Source organism: Argentina silus (genome assembly GCF_951799395.1).
Source record: "Argentina silus genome assembly, chromosome: 14".
NCBI classification, from domain to species: domain Eukaryota; kingdom Metazoa; phylum Chordata; class Actinopteri; order Argentiniformes; family Argentinidae; genus Argentina; species Argentina silus.
Genome location: NC_139668.1, coordinates 8456882 through 8481793, shown reverse-complemented (window position 1 = coordinate 8481793; position 24912 = coordinate 8456882). Strand labels below are relative to the sequence as shown.

Here is a 24912-nt window from a genome sequence, read left to right as displayed (position 1 = left end):
CAGGGATGAGAAATGTTTATATTAATATGATATCTAGGTCATGAGGTATACATTAAAGAACATTCCAAATGATATGGAGAACAGGTCTGTACTGTGCCCTGTACTGTACCCTCCCACTCTGCAGTGGGCTATACTAATACATAGTGTGTGGCTTTTCAAGCAGTCTCAATGTGAGATTAACTGTGGATCCATTAGGTCTAGATCTGTCTATCTACTGTAGCTCTGTCTTTGTGGGAGAGTGAGTACATGTGCTCAAAGCCAGGGTGATTCTACACTCACTGAACACTTTATTAGGAACACCTGTACACCTTCTCATGGTGGAGGTGGTGTAATGGTGTAGGGAATGTTTTCTTGGCACACTTTGGGCCTGTTAATACCAGTCAATCACCGGTTGAATGCCACAGCCTATTTGAGTATTGTTGCTGACCCTGTGCATCCCTTCATGGCAACAATTTACCCATCTTCTAATGATTCTAATCTGCTACTTCCAGCATGATAATGCACCATGTCACAAAGCAAAAGTCGTCTCAAACTGGTTTCATGAACATGACAATTAGTATAGTGTTCCTAATAAAGTGTTCAGTATAGCTCCAGCTAGCTACGGGAGGAGGCGGATTAGCAGAAGCTGCCAGAGCAACCTGATTGGTTGGAGGCAGACGTTGTCAGGGGTCTGATCCTTACATATGGCCTTGGTTACCGTGGCAATGGTAGCAGAGTCAGCATCAGCATCACAGGAGAGATTTTCAAAGCCTTATACTATATCTCTATACCAAAGGCTCTCTCTTACCTTATGAGACATTCACAGTTGTACTCGTTCAATTCAGCACAGAAATATACAGCATATAACATAAGGCAAAGCCATCAGAATTGCTGCCTTAGGGACCATAAACCAACCAAGACAAACACACACACACACAAACACTCTTTCATTTGTTTACCCTTCCTTCTATCATTGCAATAAAGATCAATGCATTCATGACAGCGGGTTTAAGCTCTCTCTTCCCCACTCTGAGAGTCCCATCTGTCAGGAAGCTTCCTCTGAACCGTTAACATGCAGGGAGGAGAAGGCAGATCAGCACAACTGTCCTCTCTGTGGCACAGGGTGAGCGTGCATCCTAGTAAGCATATATTAACCCTATACAGAACTGGCAGCCACTAACTCTGCCCTGTAGTGACATCAACATTAATCCTGTCAAGGCTTTCAGAAAGGAGTTCAATGCATTGTATGCTCAATGTCAATGCTGTTATCAGAAAATCAGAGGTGAATGTCGGTCTTAAAGTCTGTGCTCTTGTCATAACCCCAAATATGAGCTGAAACTCATTGAGAACTACTCTTGCAACAACTACAAACACTACCAATGACCTAGCACACAATTAACACTAACAATGATCTATCACAAGAACCAAAAGTGATAGTTCCTCAACATCATCGTCGTATCCCATACTGTCTGCAACAGTATCCCTTGGTGTCCCAGGCTAAACACAGGGCCATACCTGGCAGATAAATCCATTGTTTGGGTCCAAGCTCCCTGATAACATGGCTTTTCCCACAGGGGCAGGATGCCCGCAATCTCCCCTTGCGTTTGCGGCGGTTGAGCGACGAGAGGTGGACGATCTGAGCCCGAGCCCAACAGAGGACTGCCCTTGTGTGTGTCTGTCGGCTGGAGGTTTGACAATCTGTCGAGCCCCGCTCTTCTCATCCGCTCATCCCTACGCCAGGAAGCCTCATCCTCCTGACAGCCTCACAACAACACAAACAAGCGCTCAGCCTCTCCACTCTGATCCAGGCAGCCTCCAATGTTTCTGACAAGCGCCCGTCCACCAATCCCCCGTGAGATTAGCGTGCTGACATCACCGATGCTGTGCTGTGCTGTTCTGTGGCCCTCTTATCTAAAAGAGGCTTGCGCTAAGTCACGGTGAGCAAAAACACAACCCCCCCTTCTTCTGTGAGGAGTCTAGAGTGGCACAGGCACATCTCACCAGTGCACGTGCCACGTCCATCATACACCTCAAATGGAACACACTACAAGGGTTTTAGCTTCACTGTCAGCCTCTGTGTGTCTCCTACCTGAGGCAATGAAGCTGCTCTGGCTGCATCGCATCGTCAGCAGAATACTGTGATAGAAGCAAGCTGTTCTAGAAATGGATACAGTACAAACGCTCCCACTGACACAGTAAAGCTAGTTAGCGTAATACATTCTTACTAGTTCATAATCTATATCACTAATAACTATGATTTTAGGGAAACTATGGGAAATTTGAGAGAGAAAGAAACACTAGTATCCCTCTTAGCATTCTCCTCTTAGCACTCTCTCTCTCTCTCTCTCTTGCTCATCCTCCCTCGACACTTTCTCCCTCCCTGCTATAATTAAACATCCAAGAGAGCACAGCCAATCTCTTATAGCTCCAGTAGGGAGGCTGTGCACAGTCGGATCACCAAGCCGGACAGAGATTTCACACTGATCCAAGAACATCACGTCCAAAAGAACAGGCCTGCTCCACAGACTTACCCCTTCTGTCCATTCTGGACCCTCACCAGCCCAGTTTACCGCCCAGCATAGGGACTCCCATCACTATATACTCTCATTACCCCACAGACTCACATAACTACCCCACACCCCTACCAGACTGCCAGATGGATCTTTAGTAACCTTTCTGACCATCATTTTGATCAAATTGATAAAATCAAATTGATAAGAGGTATGGATTTTGTCAAAGTCAAAAATCATTGTATATCACTAGGCAAAAGTTAAATGATTTATTTTGTTTGGATGTTTGAAATATAAAGTGTTTGTCTGAAGGTAGGCACTTACCACATTCTTGTCTCCTTGAGGACTTTGATCCTGCAAAAACAAGGTCAAAGAACAACAAAATCAATCCACTCAACATTGTTTAATAGCATGTGCTAAAGTGTAAATAAAATCAGGTCATGCCTCTTCATAAGTCCCAAGGTCCTATTGAATCAAATCCATGTAATGCATGGAATGGAATGAGGAATGGTATCAAACACGTGTGCCATTCCATATTCCATTCCATGCATTACAATGAGCCATCCTCCAATTTCTGCCTTCACCAACCTCCACTGTATTCAATCCAAACTGGTCACAGGATGTCCATGGAGAGCGTAGTTGAATGAACATGCAAAGTCTTTTGTCTTAAGAACCCCAATTATGTAATCTTTGAGTACTTTAAGAATGTTGTTCTAGTCTACCTCCACCCACCTTCCCTGATTGAATAGTGCCCGTACTCTGTTTTGTTCCATTGAGTTAAAACCTTTGACTCTGAGGATTTCCCAGAGATAACTCACATGTAACCTCAAATAGCCACACACAACCCTGCGTAACCATGACAGCACACTGGGATTCAGAATACAAGGCATGTGACAACTAAGCAGCAATGAGTTACGATGACACAACAGTGACTCCACTGCATAGTAAGAGATGAGCCATCCCATCCCATCCCATCCCATCCCATCCCATCCCATCCCATCCCATCCCATCCCATCCTAGTCTATCACTCAACCTGTGGTAAATGCATATAGCCCCGGGAGAAAGCTCACCCAAATGCCTTATTTTACCCTTTACACTGACTTTTCAGAATTATTTAATACTGATCTTCTTTCAACGGGTTAAAACAAAAGCTATATTTCTTCTCTTACTGGCCTTGGACAAGCTTTAGGAGCTGCGGCCATAACACACCATCAACTGAATTCTAAACAGGGGTTGACCGCTGAAATAGGCACTGTTTTTAGTCACCACCACACTTGTGCCAGCTGTACCCAACCTCATCCATCAGTGTATTGTGTGTGAATCTGAGTCAAATTAGATTTAAATGGATTTCGGATTAATGTATTGCATTGTTAATTTATATATTATTTTTGTGTGTTTTTCTTAGCCCGCGGTTTCACCAGATAGAACCATGTGCTGTGTGTCAAGTCAGGTAACTCTGATAAGCATCACCTTTGTGACCCAGGGCCTTATGAGTAAGATGAATCATTTAGATGCAGAAATGGACTGGGCTGAAAATAAGGATATGTCACAAATTGTTACATTGCACCCAGTTGAATAACCTTTAATCTATCAACATAGAGTAAACTATTCTCTGTACATCAATCATATCATCGACATAATCATTGAATCTATATGCCTCTGAATATTCCATAGAGATAGGGTGCCCTAGGTTATGCAAAGCCTTCCGGCTGTCAGATCCAGGTGGAGGCCTCCTGGTGGAGGCAGAAATCGGAGGACGGGCTCATTGTAATGCATGGAATGGAATAGGGAGGAATGGTATCAAGTTTGATACCATTCCTCATTCCATTCCATGAAGATGAGTGCTCACCAGCTGAGTGACAGAATTCTCATCAGCTACATTATAACATCCTGCTACCCATATGGCTGGTGCAGTGGGTTCACCACCACAGCAATGGCTTAAAATCCAATCACGTTCAATGATTTCTGTCAGCAAGGCTTATCACCATATAACCATCTGCGTTTGAAGGGGGCCATAGCTTTTGCATAGCAATTGGGAAGGAATTAGCTTGATGAAGAGGAGATTAAGTTTCTAGATATATGTTTTCAGTACCCTTAAACCTCTGGTTCATTACACCAGAGGGTTCATTACATAATAGGTAGCCTATTTGTGATGTATATACCACCGGCAAACTGATGTGCAATGCTTAAATTCTATTACTTCCATAACTAAATAATATACTGTAGGCTCACTCACATATTCACTAATGTAGGCCTACAAATAAGGTACATGGTGAACTAGAGAAATAGGCCTATATCCTACAAATTGAGTAGCCTATTCAAGACGTTTCATGTCCCCATCTTGGTCATAAAATCATTGTCCTGGCACGATCTATGAACCTACATTAATAGACTATAGGCCTACTGACTACGAAAGGGCTATTTGTGCTTCTGAAAAAAACTACAATAACATTTTTGGCATGAACTCTAAATGTCATCAATTAGATTTTATTCTTTAAAGAATTTTATCAAATCATCCAGAAATACTGAATATAGCTTAAAGAGTACAGTGAAGCTCCCACTTGGCGATATAGACTATACTCAATACAAGAAAACCGTTATTTTGACGATTTGGAGTAATCTAAGCTGCTAAATCCATTTTCGGAGAAAACACAATGGTTTCCCATGTATGAGAATCCTTACCGTCGGCAATAGCGGCTCCATTTGTGCTCCTTGGTCTGTTATATCCATCTTTTCCTTTCCTCGGTCCCTCTAATCTCAATGCGCTCCAATGTAGCCTGTTGTCTAGTCCTGTCAAATAAAGCCTGGCTATAAGGGGTGATCTTTTTTTTGGGTTTCACCGGTCTGGTTTTCTCATATGAAGGTAGGCATCCTCGTTCTGTCCTACATAATTTACTCATGGGGGTAGCGATTTCCCATTCACGCGCTCAAGCTTGGAGCGTGCAATTTCGTTCCCATGACGAGGGGAGCACACGTGAGACAATATAGGCTACTATAGAGCTCCTCACAACACATTGTTTTCACAGCACGCTCTGCCTAAGATTACACACTCGTCCTATACTATCCATATGATCAATGATTCTATCATATAATATCCTATCCTATAAAATCACGTCTTATTATCGACTAGAACCATAATTAGTAGCATACAACAAAGGCATCATAACATTTTGACAGATGATCCGATGTAATAGGCTGTAATAGGTCGACTCATATTGCACAGGATTTGGTAGACTACAGCCTAAACTATCCAAAGATGCAGAATAAAACAAGATTGATAGCCATAAATTGGTTTTCTTATAATTTATTCTACTCTGGTTAAATTAGATTATTTTCTAAGAAAACGATATTTAGAAATGTCACATGTATAGGGCCATCGTTTCGATCTACGCTATTGCAATCCATGTACGATAAACTAAAATATAGGCTCGATGAAACAATTCCAGCGTCGCTCATAGATAACGCCGTGTGCACCATGCAGACCACGCATGATGATTGTGTCTCTCTATCTGGGCTCATTGTGCCATCTGAAAACTGTAACATTGGCGCTCCCTTGTGATGAATAGGAGAAAGTGGACCCAGAAATGATAAATATGGCTGCCTTCTACAGTATGATCGATGACCATTTCCCCTCGACAAATCTTGCGTGTTTGTTTAAAAAATAAATAATAAAAAGGTCCATATCTACTTGAAGATATAATTGGACTGGGGTCCTGACCAGTAGCCTATCCGATTCAAAAGTGAAGGAAGCTGCAACGATTGGTAAAAAATAAAAAAAAATAAAAAAATACATTAGCCACCACCAAAATATGCAGGCCTATGTCAAAAATCACAACAGCACAAAGTTAGGATTTAATTCCCCTCCCAGTGAATAGACTTCTATATCCTATACCACGATAAATAAAGCAGTGCTTATATTCTCATTCACTGTCAAATACAACAGGGTGAAAAAGTTCAATAAAATGCTAATTTGATTAGAATATGTTGTATATTTGATACGAATAAATTGTGCACAGTGTACAGTAATATTACAATTTAATTCACATATTGCGTGTAATTTGCAATTATTTTCCACAAAATTCAAAATCCTATGATTTCAACAATATGCTCAAACTGGCATATTCCAAACAGCGAACATTTAGCTCCAATTGGTACATATAGCCTATCACTGCACAATTTAACAGTTTAACATCTTGGCAAATGCCTGTACACAATAAAGAGAGGACAATATTTGACATTTCCAAATTATCCAATTAGGCCTATTGAGTTCAAACATCTAATGACACATTAACTATATCAAATGAATATATAAAATATATTTGGCATGTCAACATATCTCCGAGTCTTTCCAAAGGATTAATGTTATGGTGGCGACGTTTCTGTCCAGTTACACTCCGATTGGTCTTTTTGTTTGGTGTCATCAGAGACACCTGTTTGCAAACTCTCCGTTGAAAGTGTGTCCGCAGTTTGTCCGTTGGCCCAGCAAGACAGGTCTGAGTTTGACGCACCGCAATACTGAAATGAGGGACGCGCAAAACCCGATGGTTCTGCGTAATAGCCAAATGTGCCTGTGCAATCCATCGGGGATAGTGGAAGCGGCTTTCCAGCTGCGGCGTACGACAGCAAGGTGGCTGCGTTTTCGGCAAAATCAGTGGAGGACGTTGCTTCCCGTGAGCGGGTGGCAAAGTCAAATCGGTTGTTTGCTGGGGTGACAAACCATCTCGGAGTATTGTCCTCAGTTGTTTGCGGGGAAAGCATGTTGTTGGTTAGGGGGACGTTATAGTCTACTCCAGAGCTGACCCCACCAGCGCCAGGACGAAAACAGGACTTGGCATAAGTGCTGGCGAATTGGTGTTGCAAGAAAGAGTTTGCGATGGCATATCTGGCACCGGGCACAAACTGGAAGTAAGACGACTCACTCGGCGATGGCGTCAACCGGTCACTGTCGCAACCTGTATAGATTCTAGGGACACAACAAATAAAAAATTAAAATTAAAATTAATTCACAATATGTTTGCTATTTCTTCCCAAAAAACAACATGCAGGCATATAGGGTTAGAAAAATCACAAATTCAAGATCACATCAGGCCTATAGATAGCATTGATGCGTAATCTGAAAAGGCTTAATAAAATAACGCCTATATAGGGCGAGAACGAGAAACCATTGACACAATTAATATATTTAATCTATTCCCATAGATCTAACCGAGGGTGTCCCATGTCAACAGAATGTTTATTGCTGGCGCGTATTAAGATCTTTTGCATAGGCCTAATTCAATTTCACTCCTTTTTTTATTTTGTAATAATTATATAGGATTTTTTCTCATCAATGTGATGCTTCTGTCCTTACTTCATAACCTAAAGTAGACGGTATGTGAGTGGCCTCGTTAAATGGAAATAAAATGTAGAAAACGTGCATCAAAAAGAACTATTTCATTTCAGACGTGGGGGAATTTGTGAAAGACTGTAGGCCTGTGTTGGAAATTACTATTAAATTACTGTAAATTATTTAACAATGTACATTCTGTTACCTGTCATAATTGTCCCGAAAGCCTTTGGCAAATGGATTGTGGTCGATTTTCAGTTGAGTTATCTGTTAGGAAAGGAAACATGGAATACAGTAGGCCTATTGAATTATATCGATACTTTTATCGATATAACAGAGTAGCAATTTTATGGAAACGGGGATGTTTTCTTACATCCGTATTCTGGTAAGCTGTGACAGCGGTGAATTGCGTCTCGGGGAAAGTAAAGGTCTGAAGGTGTCTGGATTGTCGAGTGTCCTCCTTCTCATCTTCGTTCACCTCAATCACATTTAGCCGCGGTTGGTACTTATGGAGGGACTGCACAACGACCATCTGAAAAGATTACATGAATGCTCTTATACAAGGAAGCAAAGCAGACTTCTTCACACAGTGCGCACCATAAACAACTGTGTAGTAATAGGCATAATAAAATGGCCTCAAGGCCTAGTTTTCGAGTGATCGATATATTTTCAAAACGTATTTCTCCATTTGAGATTGTGTAGCTTGAAAAATAAATGTGAACAGACAACCTACCTGACCTGTATTTTCCAAGGCACCTTTATTATTGGCTAACTTAAGTTTTCCAAACGATATTTCCTGACGCATCCAATGCGCACCGGTGTTTGGAGAGTCAGGGTGCATGTACACCTTGTTCCCTATAGAGAGACAACATTTGAACAACAGAAGCAGTTTTAAATCATTGTTCTCACTCTTAAAATAGAATTAAGAGGGGGAAACATCTCGGCCAATACCTGTCGTATTTGTGTCTGCTTTGCCACTTGGTATCCACTGCCCTCCTTGGAAGCGCCAATGATTGGGGTCCGCAAGACTGACATCGACGAAGATATTATAATGCGCCACTGGATTAAGGCCCGATATGTTAAAACTTAAAAACGGGAACATTCGTCTAAGAGAAGAAACAATGATGTGGCAGCATACATTTTCAAGTTAGACAAACTGCCACAGAATACAGAGCGCAATCATGATATCATGTTCTCAAATTATATTTTCAAACCTACAGCGCCCTGTGTCTCCGTAAAATAGATTCTTATACCAACATGATTACAACTATTGTATGTAAATTGAAACAGTTTACCCCCCATTACATATATTATGCTATGGAGAACGATACTCACCGTCCCTGTTTAGTGATAATCATTTCTGTTTGATGCCTGTGAAACGTAAGCCACAGCGCCCTGTTGCAGAGATACACTTGCGGTTTACCAAAAAACAGCCGTGTCTGTGCGACCGAGGTCTGATGGAGACCAGCCCCTTGGTGTGCATGCCCGTACGGCTGTGCGTAAAAGTAACCTGCAGGGGCTGGGAAGCCTTGGTGTGAGGTGGTGGTCAAGAGGCTGTCATATGAGCCCTGCACCGAGTGGTGTGCCAAGTGGCGACTTGAGTTGGTTGGAGAAAGGGCCAGGTGAGTAGATCCATGCTGGGTATGGTGTGGGAACATCGTCCCTGATGGTGAGACAGACGCGGGATAAGATGAGGGGTACATTCGCTCTGAAGATCCATCGACGTTGTGACGAATGTCAGAGGCGGTCTCCTGAGCAGTGTGCCTGCTTCTCTTGCAGTCACCAAATGAGTCCTTAGAGTCGGTAAAATTGTCTCCGTCCATCGAATTGGTCATCCCAGTGTTTTTATTTAAAAAGTGCATCGGGTCCTAGAGGAAACGGCGGTGCTGTATATAAAGTTCACACCTGTCTGAGCTCGTAAAACACACATCCAAGCCATAACATTGGATACACGCGAGACGCGATGTTGCTGAAACATGTGGTGCTTTCGAAGTGGCGCGCTTCGCGCAGTGTTCAGATACTCGCGTGGTAAGCGGAGTAAATTAGCCTCCTAGGTGTGTTGAATTGGTTTCACTAATTACAAAACCCCCTCTAAACCGAGACACCAGTTTTTTTTAAATGTTTTAAAGGACAGTGGCGTTCAACCCTCCTTTCGCATTTTATTATTTTCACTTTTCAGACAGCTGGAGGTAAGTCAGATAAGGAGGGACCGGGAATTCGAACCCGGTCGCAGGGAACGATTTCAACTGATAGGCTACTGATGTGCGTGCGAACTCCATTAAAGGGACAATCTGGGATTCAAACAACAAACTTTCTCCCCGCCACTTGTTTTGTTTGTTTGTGAACAGCTGAGGGATGGGGTTGGAGAATTGTAACCACTCTCAATTTCATAGAAGGAACTATGGTGCAAGGACTGTCAATCCATAAAAATGATAGTTTTAACAATCTTTTCAAGATATATACAGTGTTTGTTTACAATGCAGTTAAACACGCTTATATTTCAGGTTCTGAAGTGATAACAGTTGAACTAAGCTCATGAGGCATTTATATTCTTCAATGACGATGTACCAATCCCAAATTGCCCCTTTAAGCATTGTAATATGACTGCCCATATAGTGAGACATTGTTATTGATTAGATAAATTACCCAACCCAACCCAACATTGACTAGATAAGATAGACCCATCTTTCACTGTTAAATCGATATACAGCATTAGATTAACCCCCTTCGCCCCCAAAAGAACGACTCTTCCCCCGCCAGTTTTCCTGCCAAAACCAATCAACACTTTGTAAACCTAATAACCTAGGAGCATTTTATTAACATTTTTGCCTTTGCATACTGCATAAGTTGCTTTTCACCAAATCCCAAACACATTTGACACTATGTAGGCCTGAATAATGCCCTAAAATATCAGATTTAGGAACATAGCCCTTGTAGATCAAAGGTTTACCCTTCCTGTATGCCTCACCTCCCATTACAAATAAAAAACATGGAATGTATATATTTTATTGACTTTAGTTTTTAAGTTTTCAAATGTAGATGTTTATCCTACAGGTAATGAAAACATGAATATGACCAAATACTAGTTTAATAAATATATGCCATTTAAATCATTGTCCCACACTCTATTAAAATGTTATAATTGAAAAACAAGAAAGCAACCGTAAATTGCTGTAGCAAAGGTTGAATTAAAAAGTTGCTTTTTTTTTTTTTTATTCCTCTTTCCTTTCACAATAAAAAATAAAATACAAACATTCCAATGGGAGGCAAGAGTTGTACACTCTCCTTCTGCTGCAGTCAGCAACACATCAATCAAGTCTAAACATTCTCAATATGTAGTGTTGTCCAGTTATGACATGTACACAATATGGATACAAAGTCCATGGTTCACCTTTCATACACATTTATTTTTTATAAAAGAAAACAAGAGTTGGAATATGAACAGTTATGTAACAGAGGGTCTTCACTGAAAGACAACTGTATCCAGCATGGCAGCTAGGCACTGAACGATATTGGACGTCATTAGAACGTCTACGTGTTCTTCCAGATGCCTCTTGGGATCCTGCCAGACAAAAGACAGAGACAAAGGGAAAAGTCAGAGGGGTGGGGATTAGTGATCAGTCTCAAATGTTGCAATCAAGTGACATTGTTATTCGTCTCTCCAATGATCACGAGTAATAGCCAGGAAATGTATTTTTTATGTGTCGGTTTTTAACTCGGCGACAACGGTTACCTGTTTTCCGACATTTTTGATCGCCAGCTGCTCTGGGGTCATCTTATCCTCCTCTTCTACAGCCTGGTGAGAAAAAAAAGGGAGATTCAGTCAGTCTTCTTTTACAAACTGTTACAATCTGTTATGCACACAGATCAACATTAAAAGCTACTTCAGACTCAACTGACACAAATTGACATTTTGGACCAATTCCGAGAAGCTGCCACACCCCATCCTTCGAGGCTTCCTTCCGACATACCTTGTTGTAGTTCTTGGCCAGCTCCAGCATCTCCTTGACGATGGTCTCGTTGAGCTTGCAGTGTTCGCTGTAGTCCTGCAGGGTCAGGCCCTCCATCCAGCTCTTCTTGTGCAGGTTCAACAGCATCTGAGAGCGATGGCACAGCCAGGGCAACAGGGCATAAGGGGGTCACATTCATGTGCCAAGTGGCATCAAGACAAGGTAGGGGTGTCCTGTGTATAATGTTATCAAGTCATGAGCCATAAAGGGAACATTTAAGTGTACTTCTGTCTACATACAGGTACAAAATTATAGCTTTGTGGACATATTAATCTATAATAATAAAAAAAAAAAAGAGTAACATTTTCAAGAATCAGATAAAATGTCTAATAGACATCAATGTGTTATAGGGTTGTTGTTTTTTTTTAATAAATTGTTCAAACCTTTTGCTCTAGTTCATTTTTCCTGTAGTTGATGGTAATGGAGTAGTAATGCCTGTTCAATCCATGAATCAGCGCCTGACAAACAGAGATACGAGGAAACAGAAGGTCTTCACACATACACATGAACATGCAGATACACACACACACACTCAGTACGCTCCAGTGTCTTACCTGGATGGAGGGCTTGTTGAGATGACCCAGGTTAGAGGTCGTTTGCCTCGGTTCATGTCCCAAAACCATCATGTTAGCATTGATCAGCCTGAAGGCATCAATAACGACCTGCAAAAGAAAGAGGCCCACCGGTCAGAGCGTCGAATAAAAAAAATAAAAAAAAAGACCAAAGAAAAGCACACTGCCGTTTAGAATGGGTTAGTAGTCTGAGGAGGGGAGAGAGAGAGAGTTTAAGTGAAGGTCAGCAGCTCAGGGACTGTAACACTGCATCTCCAGCTTTGAACTGTCATTACTGTCACACCGATGTGACCAAAGCACTCTGAATGACACCAAGACCATGTCCCGACCGGAGTGTACTACACCGCCCCAGTCACATGCTATTACTGAGATTTCAGCCTCTCCTGTCGGGTGAGTAAACATCGCTCTGTCGCAGCGAGGCAGGAATATGGGCCAGACAGCCAACGGTTGTTAGTGAGAGCAGGGCAGGTGAGCGCTTTCTATCGCGGCCACGCAAAACATGTTCACAAGGATGATGCTTTTTCTGCGCAGTGTGGCCTTCTGACTTATTCATGCGTTGTTTACAAGGTGTCGTCTCAGGACCTGAATCCATAAATCAAATCTCTTCATGACAAAGGGCCGAAAATGAGTGTGAAAATGCATTTGCCTGTAGCCACTGATTCCGGCTGCGTGAGCGGATGATTTTGCATCTTTCATAGGTTGCTCCTCCACCTACTTTTTGTTACGTTGTATTCTGTTGTTGTATCGGGTGCTCATGGAGTGGACCAGGGTGCACGGTGCGGAGAATGAGAAGCACAGTGGCAGACAGACAAGGAACTGGGAACTGCATGGGATCTCATGATGATATCATCTCGATACTTAGGCTGCATTCAACACATAGTGCGATACGCAATGTATTGACATTCTCCAAGTATTGTGATTCCATACTATGATATATATTGCGATTCAATATTACTAAAAGTTGTTTTCATTTGATGGGAAACAGTTGAATCATGTGTAGGACATGTTCTTTAAAAAAAAAAAAAAACACACACAAACTGTGAAATAAATAATAAAGTTGCAGGGTGTTGGATATGAGCAAAAAAAACAACAACTCAGAGTTGTGAACCCACCACTAGTAAAGAGGGTATGTAACATGGTTCCGAAATGTACTGGAAGTAGAGTTTTAAACAGGCCTGAAAATTGTAGCCTGACCCGGGCCCATTGAAAATACACCCGAGCCTAGACTGAAGCTGACATCGAAGAAATTTTCATTAGCCCGAACCCAAAGTATAGAAAATGGCTGTGCCTTTATCCATTGCGCACAACAGCAAAATTGCAGCGCTGAGGAATAAGGAGAGGAGAAAGCCACTGGCTGAGAAGAGTGTAGTATTACTGTATTCAAGTGTAGTAGTGTAGTAGTGTACTGTATTCAACTGTATTTACTGCACCTGCCTTTACAGAATACCCTATATAGAACAACCCATATGTTTCCAGAAATTAGCCAGATCTTGCTGACAGCTGTTGCTGATTCGTGTGTTTGTAAGCGTTGATGCCAACAGCGCTCCGTAAAGAGAAGGCTTCACGCAGCGAAGCTTGTTATGCTTTCAATTGATCTGATGCTCTTGGTCAGGTGCAGACGCAGAGAGCATGACAGAGCAGAGGCACATTAGCGAATTGGGAATCTTTTTTTCGCAGCCTTGAAACGCCAATTCAGTAATAAGGACTGACAGAAACAGCAAGAGAACATAAAAAAGCGCTCAAAAACCAAACTAAATTATTTGTATTATTTCGGAAGATAATATATATAGCCGAGACGAAAGTATAAACAAAACCATTTCATTGAAGAGGTGCTGCTGCTCTGCATCTATGACTGGAGCGGTGGGGGAGAGGGCTGAAAGTAGGCGGCTGCGAGTTCTCAACACAGCCACTCAAGGTTGTACAGAACACGTTGTATAACACGGCTCTGCCACGGAAAACCAGAGTCTGGCCCGGCATGAATCAACTGTCAAAAAAATTAGGGCCGGACGTCCCGAGCTCTTCGGGTCCCGTTGGGTGGGGGATGAAATTTAACTAACTGTGAGGGCACCTTTCATATAAAAAGTTCTCAGGATATGCGCTAGAAATACAAAATAACGCGGGGGGGGGGGGGGGGGGTGGGGGGCTGGCAGGAGCAGTCTTTGCTCCATATATTTAACATACATTGAAAAGCAGAAATGTTATGACGGTATTGAAAAGCACACCGTGGGCATTTTCAAATCCCGTGGGTTACCGTATTAGCGTTTTACTGGCCAACCTTACTGCACCATAACTTTCCCTCTAATGGAGGAGGTCAAACATGGCAAATCCTAAGTAGATACACAGACTAAAACGATACAAATACGACATATTGGAATAAAAAGGTACAGCAGATAAAATAAAATAGTTTGATGTGTTTTGCCAGGTCTGCAACTTGGATGTTTTAATTATTGTCTTTAAAAGAAAATATTTTTAATCGCTTGCAGAATATAATTTAGAGTAATTTGCAAACATATTCCATATAGTCAAACAGCATTGACAATCTATCATCTTAATTGGCCAATTTACGAAAAATTAAATTCATGGGGTTTTAATAGATCACATTGTGCCTGGGAGCAGTTTTCTAACACCAAACATCTGAAAGCTAGCTTTAATTTTTTGCAGGGCACTCTCTCTCTTTCTCTCTCGGCATGGATCACACATTGAGATGGAACAGGCTCTCACATTCACAGACAGCTCCACAGAGGTGTTAATAGGGAGACGCTCCCTGCTGCACACAGGCAGGAGATGGGAAAGTGCCATATGGGCCCCGGGAGGACGGGAACAAGGAAAAGAAAGAACGGGGAAAAGGAGGGAGGGAGGGAGGGACGGAGGGAAGGAGGACGATCAGCCTAGAGTTCTGGATACAAGATAAGACATCTCAATCCAAACAGTTGCCGTAGAAACGATCACTTGGCATTTCACTCGTTTAGAATATTGCTTCAGGAAAATCGAGGCATAACGACAAACGTTGACTAACTCTAACCCATGAGAAGAGAAACCCTCCCCTCACCATCAATCCGGCACAGTCTCTGCGTGAGTACTGCTATACACAAAGAAAACCGTAGGACTACTCCCTCAACAGAACTGGCAATGTGGAACAACAATAACAGCCATGGTTGGATACACACAGCCTACCTTTCCTTTGACGCTCTGGATGGGGTCCACCACCACGGCCACGGCTCTCTCCGACAGAGCCTCGAAGCTCTGCTGGGTGTTGATGTCCACGCCCGACAGCCAGCAGCCAAACCCAGGGTGACTGTGGTACCAGCCCACCACCATCTCAGGCCTGGCGAAACACACGGGGCGGTCAGGACATGTCCCCAAGAGACGGGACACGATACGTCCGCAAAACACGCAATCACACCGTTCTAGCATTCTTCTCAAATTTAAGAGCTTCTTCCAAGTGTTTTGGATAACTGAAGAGACACGCGTCTATAGTCACCTGCCAGTTTGTTTCAGCATATCCAACATTTTCGCTTGGAAGACCGGGTCCACTGCCTCAACACTCACACCCTATGGACAGAGATAACAGAAATGTAACCAAGCACAGAACACATCACCAAAAACTATGCAGAATAACAAAAATATTCTAAGCGCAAGACCAAGGCCTCGACAGCGAGGGTCAACGGCGTGAAAACGTACAGTTCCCGACTGGGGCATGGCGAACACATCAATCACTCGCACGGTGTAGTCGTCAACAAACTCCCCCAGCATCAGGCCCATCACTTCCATTGGCACCCCGGCGCGTCCGTGCTTCAGCATCTAAAACCGGGTGAAGCACAACGGGGAGAAATGGCACGTCATCAGAAATGACATGTACCAGCTGGAAGGAAGGACCACCATTTCATTCACACATAAATAACACCGGCTTGTTTCAATTCATTTCAGCTAGCACTTAAGATGAGATCTGCAGTCAACCCAAGACAAATGAAATAGGCCGAAGCCGAGGTGTTGCCCAAAGCAGGGCACAGGCTGGAGCTCTTACCTTGAGCAGTGCCAGGGAGGAGATGTACACCTGCTCGGCAGTATCTACAGCAGGGGCATCTGTTGGTGGACCCTGGCGGAAAAAAAAGAAATAAAATAACATTTAAAAATTCCAGTTGTTGGCCATTTCGGGAGTTTCATACAGAACCCGAGGAGAGCAACAGGCTCTGAACTCACAGCGGGTTCAATGAAACAGGAACTCTTATCTGAATGCAAACATCTTTGGGACATGATTGGATAACTATAACAGGTATAGATGTGCAACGGTAAATATTTGGCCTAATCGTCCTTGATTTGACGTTCCATATTCAGCATAGGTGAGGTTGAGAGACAAGAGAGGTAGGGCTTGACAATGAGGAACCAGCTGTTTTCGGAGTCACGCTCGCTCCCCAAATTTCACACGATTTGACAAATTTAAATCTCCCTTAGAGCCAACATCACCCATTCCTTCCATGAAAATCCTCAGACAAATCCATATATCACACTTAGAGCCACATATAAGCAATATCACACATACTCCCCATCTGCCATTCAAAGGCAAGTGCCAACAAGCAGACTGGTAGGATGACAGGGAGCACTAACGAGGACCTCAGTGTGAAGGTGTCAGTCAGAGAGAGAGAGAGAGAGAGAGAGAGCAGGTCCTAAAGCATGTCCCCCTCTCCTCTCCACCCCAGACCAGATGGCTTCCCAACACTGCATTCATAGCAGACCTGGGAACTGTCTCAGATTATGGATGACACACTGGCACTGGATCATAGTGTTGTTAAAATGGGGGGGGGGGTGAAGTGTTGGTCTGATGAACCAGTAGATATGTATGCATATATATACATATATACATACATACACACACACACACACACACACACACACACACACACACAGGTTGACTGCCTTTTGTCTACAGTATACTACTATATATATACTGTCTTATATATACATAAAGACAGTAGATATAGTAGTATACTGTAGACAAAATGCAGTCAATCTGCACTTCTTTACAAATTGTTTAACAGGGATAAATAGTCCACTTCTCCCCAATCCCTAGTATGACTCTCTTAATCATGTCAAAATCTTGACAATTGTAATGCTTTCCCAGGATAACATCGATAAGATACATAATCCTTTATTTAGCAACTCATTTTGATGCTGAATATAAAGCGTGAAAGGATTGCACTGCAAGGAGCGCTATAGGAGATCTTTTCTGCCTGCCGCAATTTCTCCCCCGGCTGGCTCGATCGGGGTGATCAGAGTCAGGCTGGGGGATGTTAAATCATACTGGACTGTTCCTACTGTACATAATGTTTCAGATGTCTATTTTATTCTATTATTCTACTGTCACTTTATTTTGTTGTTGTTGTTTGTGATATGAGCTGCTGTAACACCTTAATTTCCCCGCGGGGATCAATAAAGTACCTATCTAGGATGTCAGAAAGGAAGCGGTGGAGGGGACTAAGCGCCCCCCCCTCCCTCTTTAACACCTCTGTGTGTAGTCGAGGCAGTTACTGGAGGTGTTAATTGGCTAATTCAACACAAGTCAGGTGCAAGATCTCATTGGCTGTGTCAGGGCAGCCATAGCCACTTATAACATTGGCTTTTTTTATGCTTTCACAAGCATTTCTCTCACCAATAGAAAACACCTCAACCCCCTCTTCATTGGGATGCTAATACATGTTAAATACAAATACATGTCATACAAATACATTTTAAAGCGTTGCCAGTTAGGCGACTTACGCCTTAATTCTGAAGTAGGCTAAACAATTTTTTTACTGAAATAGACTGATAGATATTTTTTTTATAAGGAATTGATAAGTCGTGGCAGAATATTAGCTCCAGAGAGCCCTTGTGATTTCTTGGCAGCACAATTGATAGATCGTTGCATGGCCTAGAATATATGCAATTTTCTCTAGGGCATATCTGGGCTACTGTGATCCCAACAACTTGATTGAGGCTAAGCCAACACATAACAATGGCGTCCAAGTGTATTCTAATCGCCTAAAAGATGCTCTAATTGGTTGGATTTGAAAACCAAAACACTGCAGTATAGGCCACAGATGAAATACATGGTTTGTCCTCATGCAAAATAAAACTTTGTGTCTTATTCATCAAATCAGAGGTTAGTTTGATTTTCTCAGGGGTCCCCAATTTTAAATCAGGGTCCCAACAGTCCCAAAACATAATTATCAATTGACCCTGTCTCTTGTTACAGTGATCTCAAGTCATAATCATGTATGTCATTCTCTGCAACATAACCAGCGATGACAGTAGAGAGTCGTAGCTAACTAGATTTATAAGTAGCTACCACTAAAATCTTACCTGACCAAGTCCGGGCATTCCACCTCCAAGCCTGAGCAGCCGGTCCATGTTTCTGTTCAGAAAACAAAACATAAAATAAACCTATTATGGTAGCTACAAAATTAGCCTTTCAACGCCTCAGAAAAGACATCACACACCGAATAGGAATGACATGGCACCTTCCACCACCACCTAACACGAGAATTAAAAAAACACTGTTGAACAAAGCTACTGGTATGTTCAACTGACTACATAACACAAGTCGACATAATAGAAACAGCCTTATATATCATCAGTACAGAGCAGCTAACATTGTTGATATTACTGTCAGGCTGGTTAAAAACCAAAGAGCAGAAACCATAGCTAGCTAGCTTGCTGGTCCAGCTAACCTCAGTCATTCCTGACAAAACGGCACAGTAAGCTGGCTGAAAAATAGGACATTGACATTGCCAGCCTCTCCGTTATTTTACTGTTTAGTTAAATGCTATTTGGACGAGGTGAACGTGTCTAGCTAGGAACTTTACTGATCACATTAGTGAATCAGTTAGCGTTAGCTTAGCTAACGTTAGCTAGCTACATTCGGCTCAGCACTTTGACAGTGACCAGGAAGGCAAGACAACAGCCGATCAACAACTTCATCAGGATTTAATCTCTATTTAAATAGGACTGTCTTCTGGTAAATGTATGAAAATAGTATCTTACCTGCTGGCAACTGTAAGAATTGATGAAAGAACGCTTCTCGTGCTATTCGAGTCAAGTTGGCTACAATGAATCAGCCAAAACAATTTCTCAGTACTTCCGGCGCATTGATTACAATTTCCGTTACATTCACGTCTTGCATTATTTTTCCTCTTTGCTGATATTGTGGTTGAACATTTGGGAAGTGAAGTGAGGCTACCTCTTTTTATACACTGTCTAAAATGCTACCAAGTCCAAATCTATCTTCTTTTTTTTTTTTTACAAAGAGATAGGGTTTCAAACAGCCACTGTTAATTGGGGGTAATACTCTGGCAATCACACATTATTATTTCCATCACCAACTTGACTATAGTGGGTGTCTGTGTGTTGTATCGTCACATCTCCATCTCATTATGTATTTTTCCCCTGAACCATTATCGGTTGTTTAACATGCTGTCTATAATGACACATATAGAGCTGTGCAGAGCTCTGTTCTAATAACTCCCACCTCACAATCTGTCAGTTGGTGAGTGACACCTGCACGCCTCAAATGCCACTCTCCACTTCATTAGTTTAGAGATTATAGTTTCCCCTCCTCCATTGCAGCACCAGACTACTCCCTCATCCCAATTCCTCTCACATCTTCTTTCACCCCAGGGCTTTTTTTCGACACCTTCTAATTAGAATGCTGCTTCTCATTCTCGATCCTGCTCTTTTCTCTTCATAGCTTGGAAATTGATTTGCAGACTCCATCCAAAAGTCTGAGGGTTTGAATGAAACTACTACTACAAAACCTAAATCTACATTCTCTCAAATCTACCTGCATAAAGTATTTTTTCCCCGTGAATGAAGACAAATTGAACTCTGTGTCATACCCTATTAATGGCAGCTTAATTAGATCTGTGCAAACATTTATTCTATACAATTACAACAACTGCCTTAAAAGAGAAGCTTCCTCTATTGCTTTGGCCAATGACAAGTGGTAAAAAATAAAAATAAAAAACGAAGAAAAAAAGGCTTATCTTCTGTGTTGAGTCTTTTTCAAAACATGAATTTTCCATTTGCAATGTTTATCCAAAATATTTATCACATATCATTTGTGCACTCAATTAATGATCAACAGTACTGAGAAACTGATTCACATTCATACAAATGTAAGCAGAATTCTAATACTTGAATCTATATCTCTGATGTTGTAATCTCAGAAATGATTGCAGATGATGATCGGTTGGAGCACATTTTAACACTTGCACACAACTGACTGAACAGTTGCTTGACACATGCTGTCCATCTCCTCCACACTAGTAGTTCTAGAATACAAATCCCCAAAGAACCATTTCAACTGAACCCCAAAGAACCATTTCAACTGAAGGAGCATACTCTACTAGGGAGAGAGAATCAAGATATCAAGATAAATTAAAACAAGACAATCAATCAAGGCACACAAACCAAAATCACTGCAAAAGAAAGAACCAAGTGGTCTCATCTGTTAACAATAACATGTAATGTGTCAATCACTACATCTCCGTCTGAAGTATCACCTCCCCTCCACGCTTCTAGCTAATCAGTGAAGGTGTTGGAGGAGAAGGGTTCCACTCGACCCATGTACACCTTGTGTCTCCCTCCATCCACACCTCCTCTCAGAAAATACCCCACTCTCTCTCCATCCACACCTCCCCTCTGAGAAACTATCACATCAACAGAGGTGAAGGTCACCAAAGCACCATCTGCTCAGCAGAGGATCTTATAGCATGGCAACACTAATTATAGCAACTGTGATGCCTCTCTTATGAATTCATGTTATGCTGTAATCGTTGTATTTGTTGTTGTTGAGTTTGAGATGCAGTGAATGAAGTGGAAGGGCGTAACCTGACTGTTGAAAATGTTACACTTTGCCAGCACAGTGACATGGTGACGTTATGAGTGAATGCAGTAATAGATGTCAACCAGTAGATGTCAGTCATGTGCCATGTATGGATGTAGGACAGATACCACCAGTCCAGAGGCTGTTTGTGTGGGTAGTCATAGAGACCTTCATTAATGGTTCTAAAATGATACTGATAATATACTGATTAATCGATAAAATGTATTGGATAGTCAGAAATACATATTAAGCTGTTCTAATTTGGACATGACGTTACATATACGTTACATTAAATACAATCAAGGTTATACTCACAATACAGTTGGAAAATTGTCCTTAATGTCCTTAATCCTATAAATAACACACCCCATTACATTGAACATTTCAGAAAGTTGGAGACTTACAACACCTAATCTTATGAAAACATATTGAAAAGATATGATGATACCTAGCACCCTCAAAACCCAAATGTTGGTTATTTTTCAGTTTAGTCTTATTCTTATATTGAACATGTAAATAAAAAGCCAGGCTTCGCCTTGATTAAGATCTAGTCTTGGACTTGAAACTTGGGCCATGTTACACAATGGACACTCAGATTCTGAGGTTATCCCTAATCAATGAAAGGATTCAAAACACTGACCCAAACACTGATAATAATGTACAACTGTGATAGTCCTCCTCAATCTACTATGGCTCAGGATCCACAAGGCCACAGAAGTCGCCTTCATTCACAGTGTAAGCGGAAGAGGTTTCCATGGTTTCCCCAATCTGTTTTAGTACATTTCATTATCCCCAGAGGAGATCCTTCCTTGTCCTTTGAAGGGGACAATCTGAATCTTAAACCCTAGGTCAAATAGCGCCAGTGACCTCCTCACCCTCCAGCAAAATGAAACAGAGTCCCTGGTGTGCTGAAAGCCCGTTGCCCTCCAGCCAGTCTCTGAACCCCCCCCTCACACACACCCCCGTTGTTTAATTCCAAATCAACCCCTAGCCCCTAGCCCCTAGGCACTCCTGTAGATCTGAGAGGATTGGATAGGTGGGAGCAATATGGTGACATTTCTGCCCTGCCAATCAGAGTGCGAGATGCAGTCATCATATTGCTTATATCTTTGCAGTCCTTTTAGATCTAAAGGAGTGCCTATGGGGGTAGTGACTAGGGGATTCATGTATCAGATTTTGGAGGGAAAACAGGTTGTGCAATCATCCCAAATCCTCGTTCTCTTGGCTCTACCTCACGTAACCTCTGTTACAGATACTCACCATTGTTCACAGTGTTTCAACAGTGAACATAAATGTGTATAACAGTATGTCAGTTCTTAGGACTCGCCTGGTTAAATAAAGGTAAGATAAATGAATACAAAAGTTATTGTGTGTTTCCTGAGCTGTGAAGCCATCCATGTGGACCCATCCATTCATGTCCTCATGAACATTTGTGCCAGCATTTGTATTGGGAGCTCTTCTGCGTAGGAACACCTAGAAAAAAACAATGCTATTTTCCATTTTCTAAAATCAAGGCTCATTGTCATTCTTCACCTAATGAAATGCGTCACACTTGCAAACGAGTTTCAGTCCTGTTCCCATTGTGTTACTCATACTGTATGACTCACTGGAATACATTGACTGTGAAAAATTAATCTTCTTTTTATTTTTTTATTTCGAAACTATGGCTTAAGCAAAATATGCCCTTGCAAAAGGCGTGTGTCCTTGACTGCCACGAAAACAGATTTCCAAGGCAAAATACTGTATGTTTACTCCATGCTGCATATTCATAATGATGTCCCAGTTGAGGTAAACAGCATCTGCATAAAAGAGGAGGAGCTTATCATGAAACCTGAGCTTCCATCCAATGCGGATGTTACTTATAAGGAAGTGTCCTTATAAGAAGCATCAGATGGTTTCCTCATAACTGGATGCATCATAATTAGTCATAGGATATAAATTGCAAAAGACGTCACAGAAGTGAGCTACACCCTGAGTACCCAAGGAGACTTGTCCTTAGCACATGTCAGTGTGAGTGTCAGTGTCAGGGTGATGCACTTTACATCAAGGTTGCCCTCAAAAAGTAGTTTGTCTATAGTTAGTTTATAAACCATAATGAATAGTTGTTACTTATTAGTTCAAATGATGTGCTAGTTGTCTGGTGCTTAAATGAATGAGCTCATATATGACTGCACTGTTATTAATGCTTTATAAATGCATTAACAAATGTTTATCATCTGTACACCAACCTAAAACCCATTTAGGTACATAACCCATTTAGTACATAACTTATCAGCATTAAACTGTTAAAAACCCATTCTTGCAGTAGTAGATTACCCTTTACCCATATACAATTCAACCTTTCACTTCTGTGGAAACACCAGAGGCTGCTTTGTAACCTGATACAGCCCTGAAACCATAATCCTCACTGCAGAGGAAATGAGGGAGGGAAATCTGATGCCTTAAGAGCCTGGTTGGATCCATCCTATAGGGATTTGGCGCGACCATAGGCCTCCTACTACAGGAGAAACAGTCCATCAAATTCTGGACATTGATGGCATGGATGGAAAGGTCCACTTGAAAAAATACAAATGGAGAAGCACTCACAAATATCAATAATGTGTTGGATTTGTTTCACTGTTCATTTTCAGCCTTAGAACTGCAGAATGCACCTATGCATATCATGCATCATTCAATGGATGAAGAATGATAATGATTTGTTTCCTGGACGTAAATGTTCCTTGCAGGGAAGTGGACAGCAGACCTCAAGTTAAGGCAGGACTGGGAAGCAGTTATTACGGGGGAAAAAAGGCTGGTTCATTGAGTTTCAGTCTTGATCTGTGTCTTTCATCAAGATTATCCTTGCCACTGTTGCATTTGGCCTTCTCTGTGAGTGCTCACATATTGGCTCTTTAGCATTCTGTGGAACCATGTTGTGAAAACCGCTCAATACTACCAACGACTGGGTCGAAATTTGATTGATCAGAGTAGTGCTGTAGGCCATAATGGTTTGCAGCATTCCCTTTAGTGGTGGTTTGCAGTTGCTGTTGTGATAGTCCTGTGCTCCATGGTATGTTAGTAATGTAGACTCCCCTCTCCCTCGCTTAAGGAATGCAGAGTATGCCAGACACCAGACCCACCATGGTATCCTCACCAGGCCACCCAGCCCTGCTTCAAACATCTCAGCCCATATCAATGGCCAGACGATCCAAAAGCCCCTTTTGTACAAGAGAACATGGAAAGCAGAGTTCATTGTCTCCAACTGATTTGATGGAAAATAACCTCCTGCTCATAATTTTTGTAGTACACGAGTGAATATGATTAAATTCATCATATGGAGATGTTAAAAGATCGAAACTGTGTGATAACGTGGCAGTTAGGTGCAGTAGAAGGTGTTGCTCAAGGAATGCATTTCACATTTCAGAGAGCCTAAGGCCAAGCATCTAAAGAATTATAATTTGCAACAAAAACAAGAGGCAACGGAAGCTGTTCCTCCATACATTACATTAGATTTTACACAAGATTAAAAACAATTCTGTTGACCTGGATAAATACAAACACTTTTTTATATGCTCCAGATAACTGTAGGCTATGCTCAGGTTTAGTGCACATTTTCACAATAGTCCAAATCCATTACACATACAAGGGACTCGACTGAATGTAGAACTTCTAAAAAGAA

At 41.9% G+C, this 24912-nt stretch overlaps 3 protein-coding genes across 3 annotated transcripts in view; all 3 read right to left on the bottom strand.

Annotated features, from left to right (window-relative positions):
- slc4a10a (solute carrier family 4 member 10a) overlaps window positions 1-5219 on the bottom strand; it is a gene marked incomplete at its 5' end in the record, with an annotated part of 29669 nt that extends 24450 nt beyond the window's left edge. The window contains 2 exons of the mRNA XM_083685139.1: window positions 2814-2843; window positions 5172-5219. Coding sequence (XP_083541265.1) covers window positions 2814-2843; window positions 5172-5219 — 78 coding nt within the window. The remainder of the gene's footprint in view (window positions 1-2813; window positions 2844-5171) is intronic.
- A 1632-nt stretch (window positions 5220-6851) lies between these two features.
- tbr1a (T-box brain transcription factor 1a) lies at window positions 6852-9638 on the bottom strand (the record flags this gene model as incomplete). The annotated part of the gene is made up of 6 exons (XM_083685058.1): window positions 6852-7452; window positions 8021-8082; window positions 8189-8347; window positions 8549-8670; window positions 8767-8921; window positions 9151-9638. 6 exons carry the CDS (start codon window positions 9636-9638, stop codon window positions 6852-6854), a joined length of 1587 nt encoding a protein of 528 aa, XP_083541184.1.
- Window positions 9639-11201: 1563 nt separating this feature from the next.
- On the bottom strand, window positions 11202-19499 carry psmd14 (proteasome 26S subunit, non-ATPase 14). Its single transcript, XM_083684499.1, has 11 exons — window positions 19415-19499; window positions 18734-18785; window positions 16422-16493; window positions 16079-16198; window positions 15879-15949; window positions 15572-15722; window positions 12380-12487; window positions 12209-12283; window positions 11787-11912; window positions 11549-11611; window positions 11202-11377 (listed from the first exon to the last, which is right to left on the bottom strand). The coding sequence occupies exons 2-11, from the start codon at window positions 18779-18781 to the stop codon at window positions 11279-11281; spliced, it is 933 nt and encodes a 310-aa protein (XP_083540625.1). The 5' UTR covers window positions 18782-18785; window positions 19415-19499; the 3' UTR covers window positions 11202-11278.
- Between the last annotated feature and the right edge of the window lie 5413 nt (window positions 19500-24912).

Coding starts and splice junctions, on each gene's coding strand:
- psmd14 (XM_083684499.1), bottom strand. CDS start 18,781: ATGGACCGGCTGCTCAGGCTTGGAGGTGGAATGCCCGGACTTGGTCAG. Junction 11,913..12,208: donor AAAATGAACTAGAGCAAAAG/GTTTGAACAATT, acceptor CATCGCTCTCAG/ATGCTGTTGAACCTGCACAA. Junction 11,612..11,786: donor TGGCCAAGAACTACAACAAG/GTATGTCGGAAG, acceptor TTTTCTCACCAG/GCTGTAGAAGAGGAGGATAA.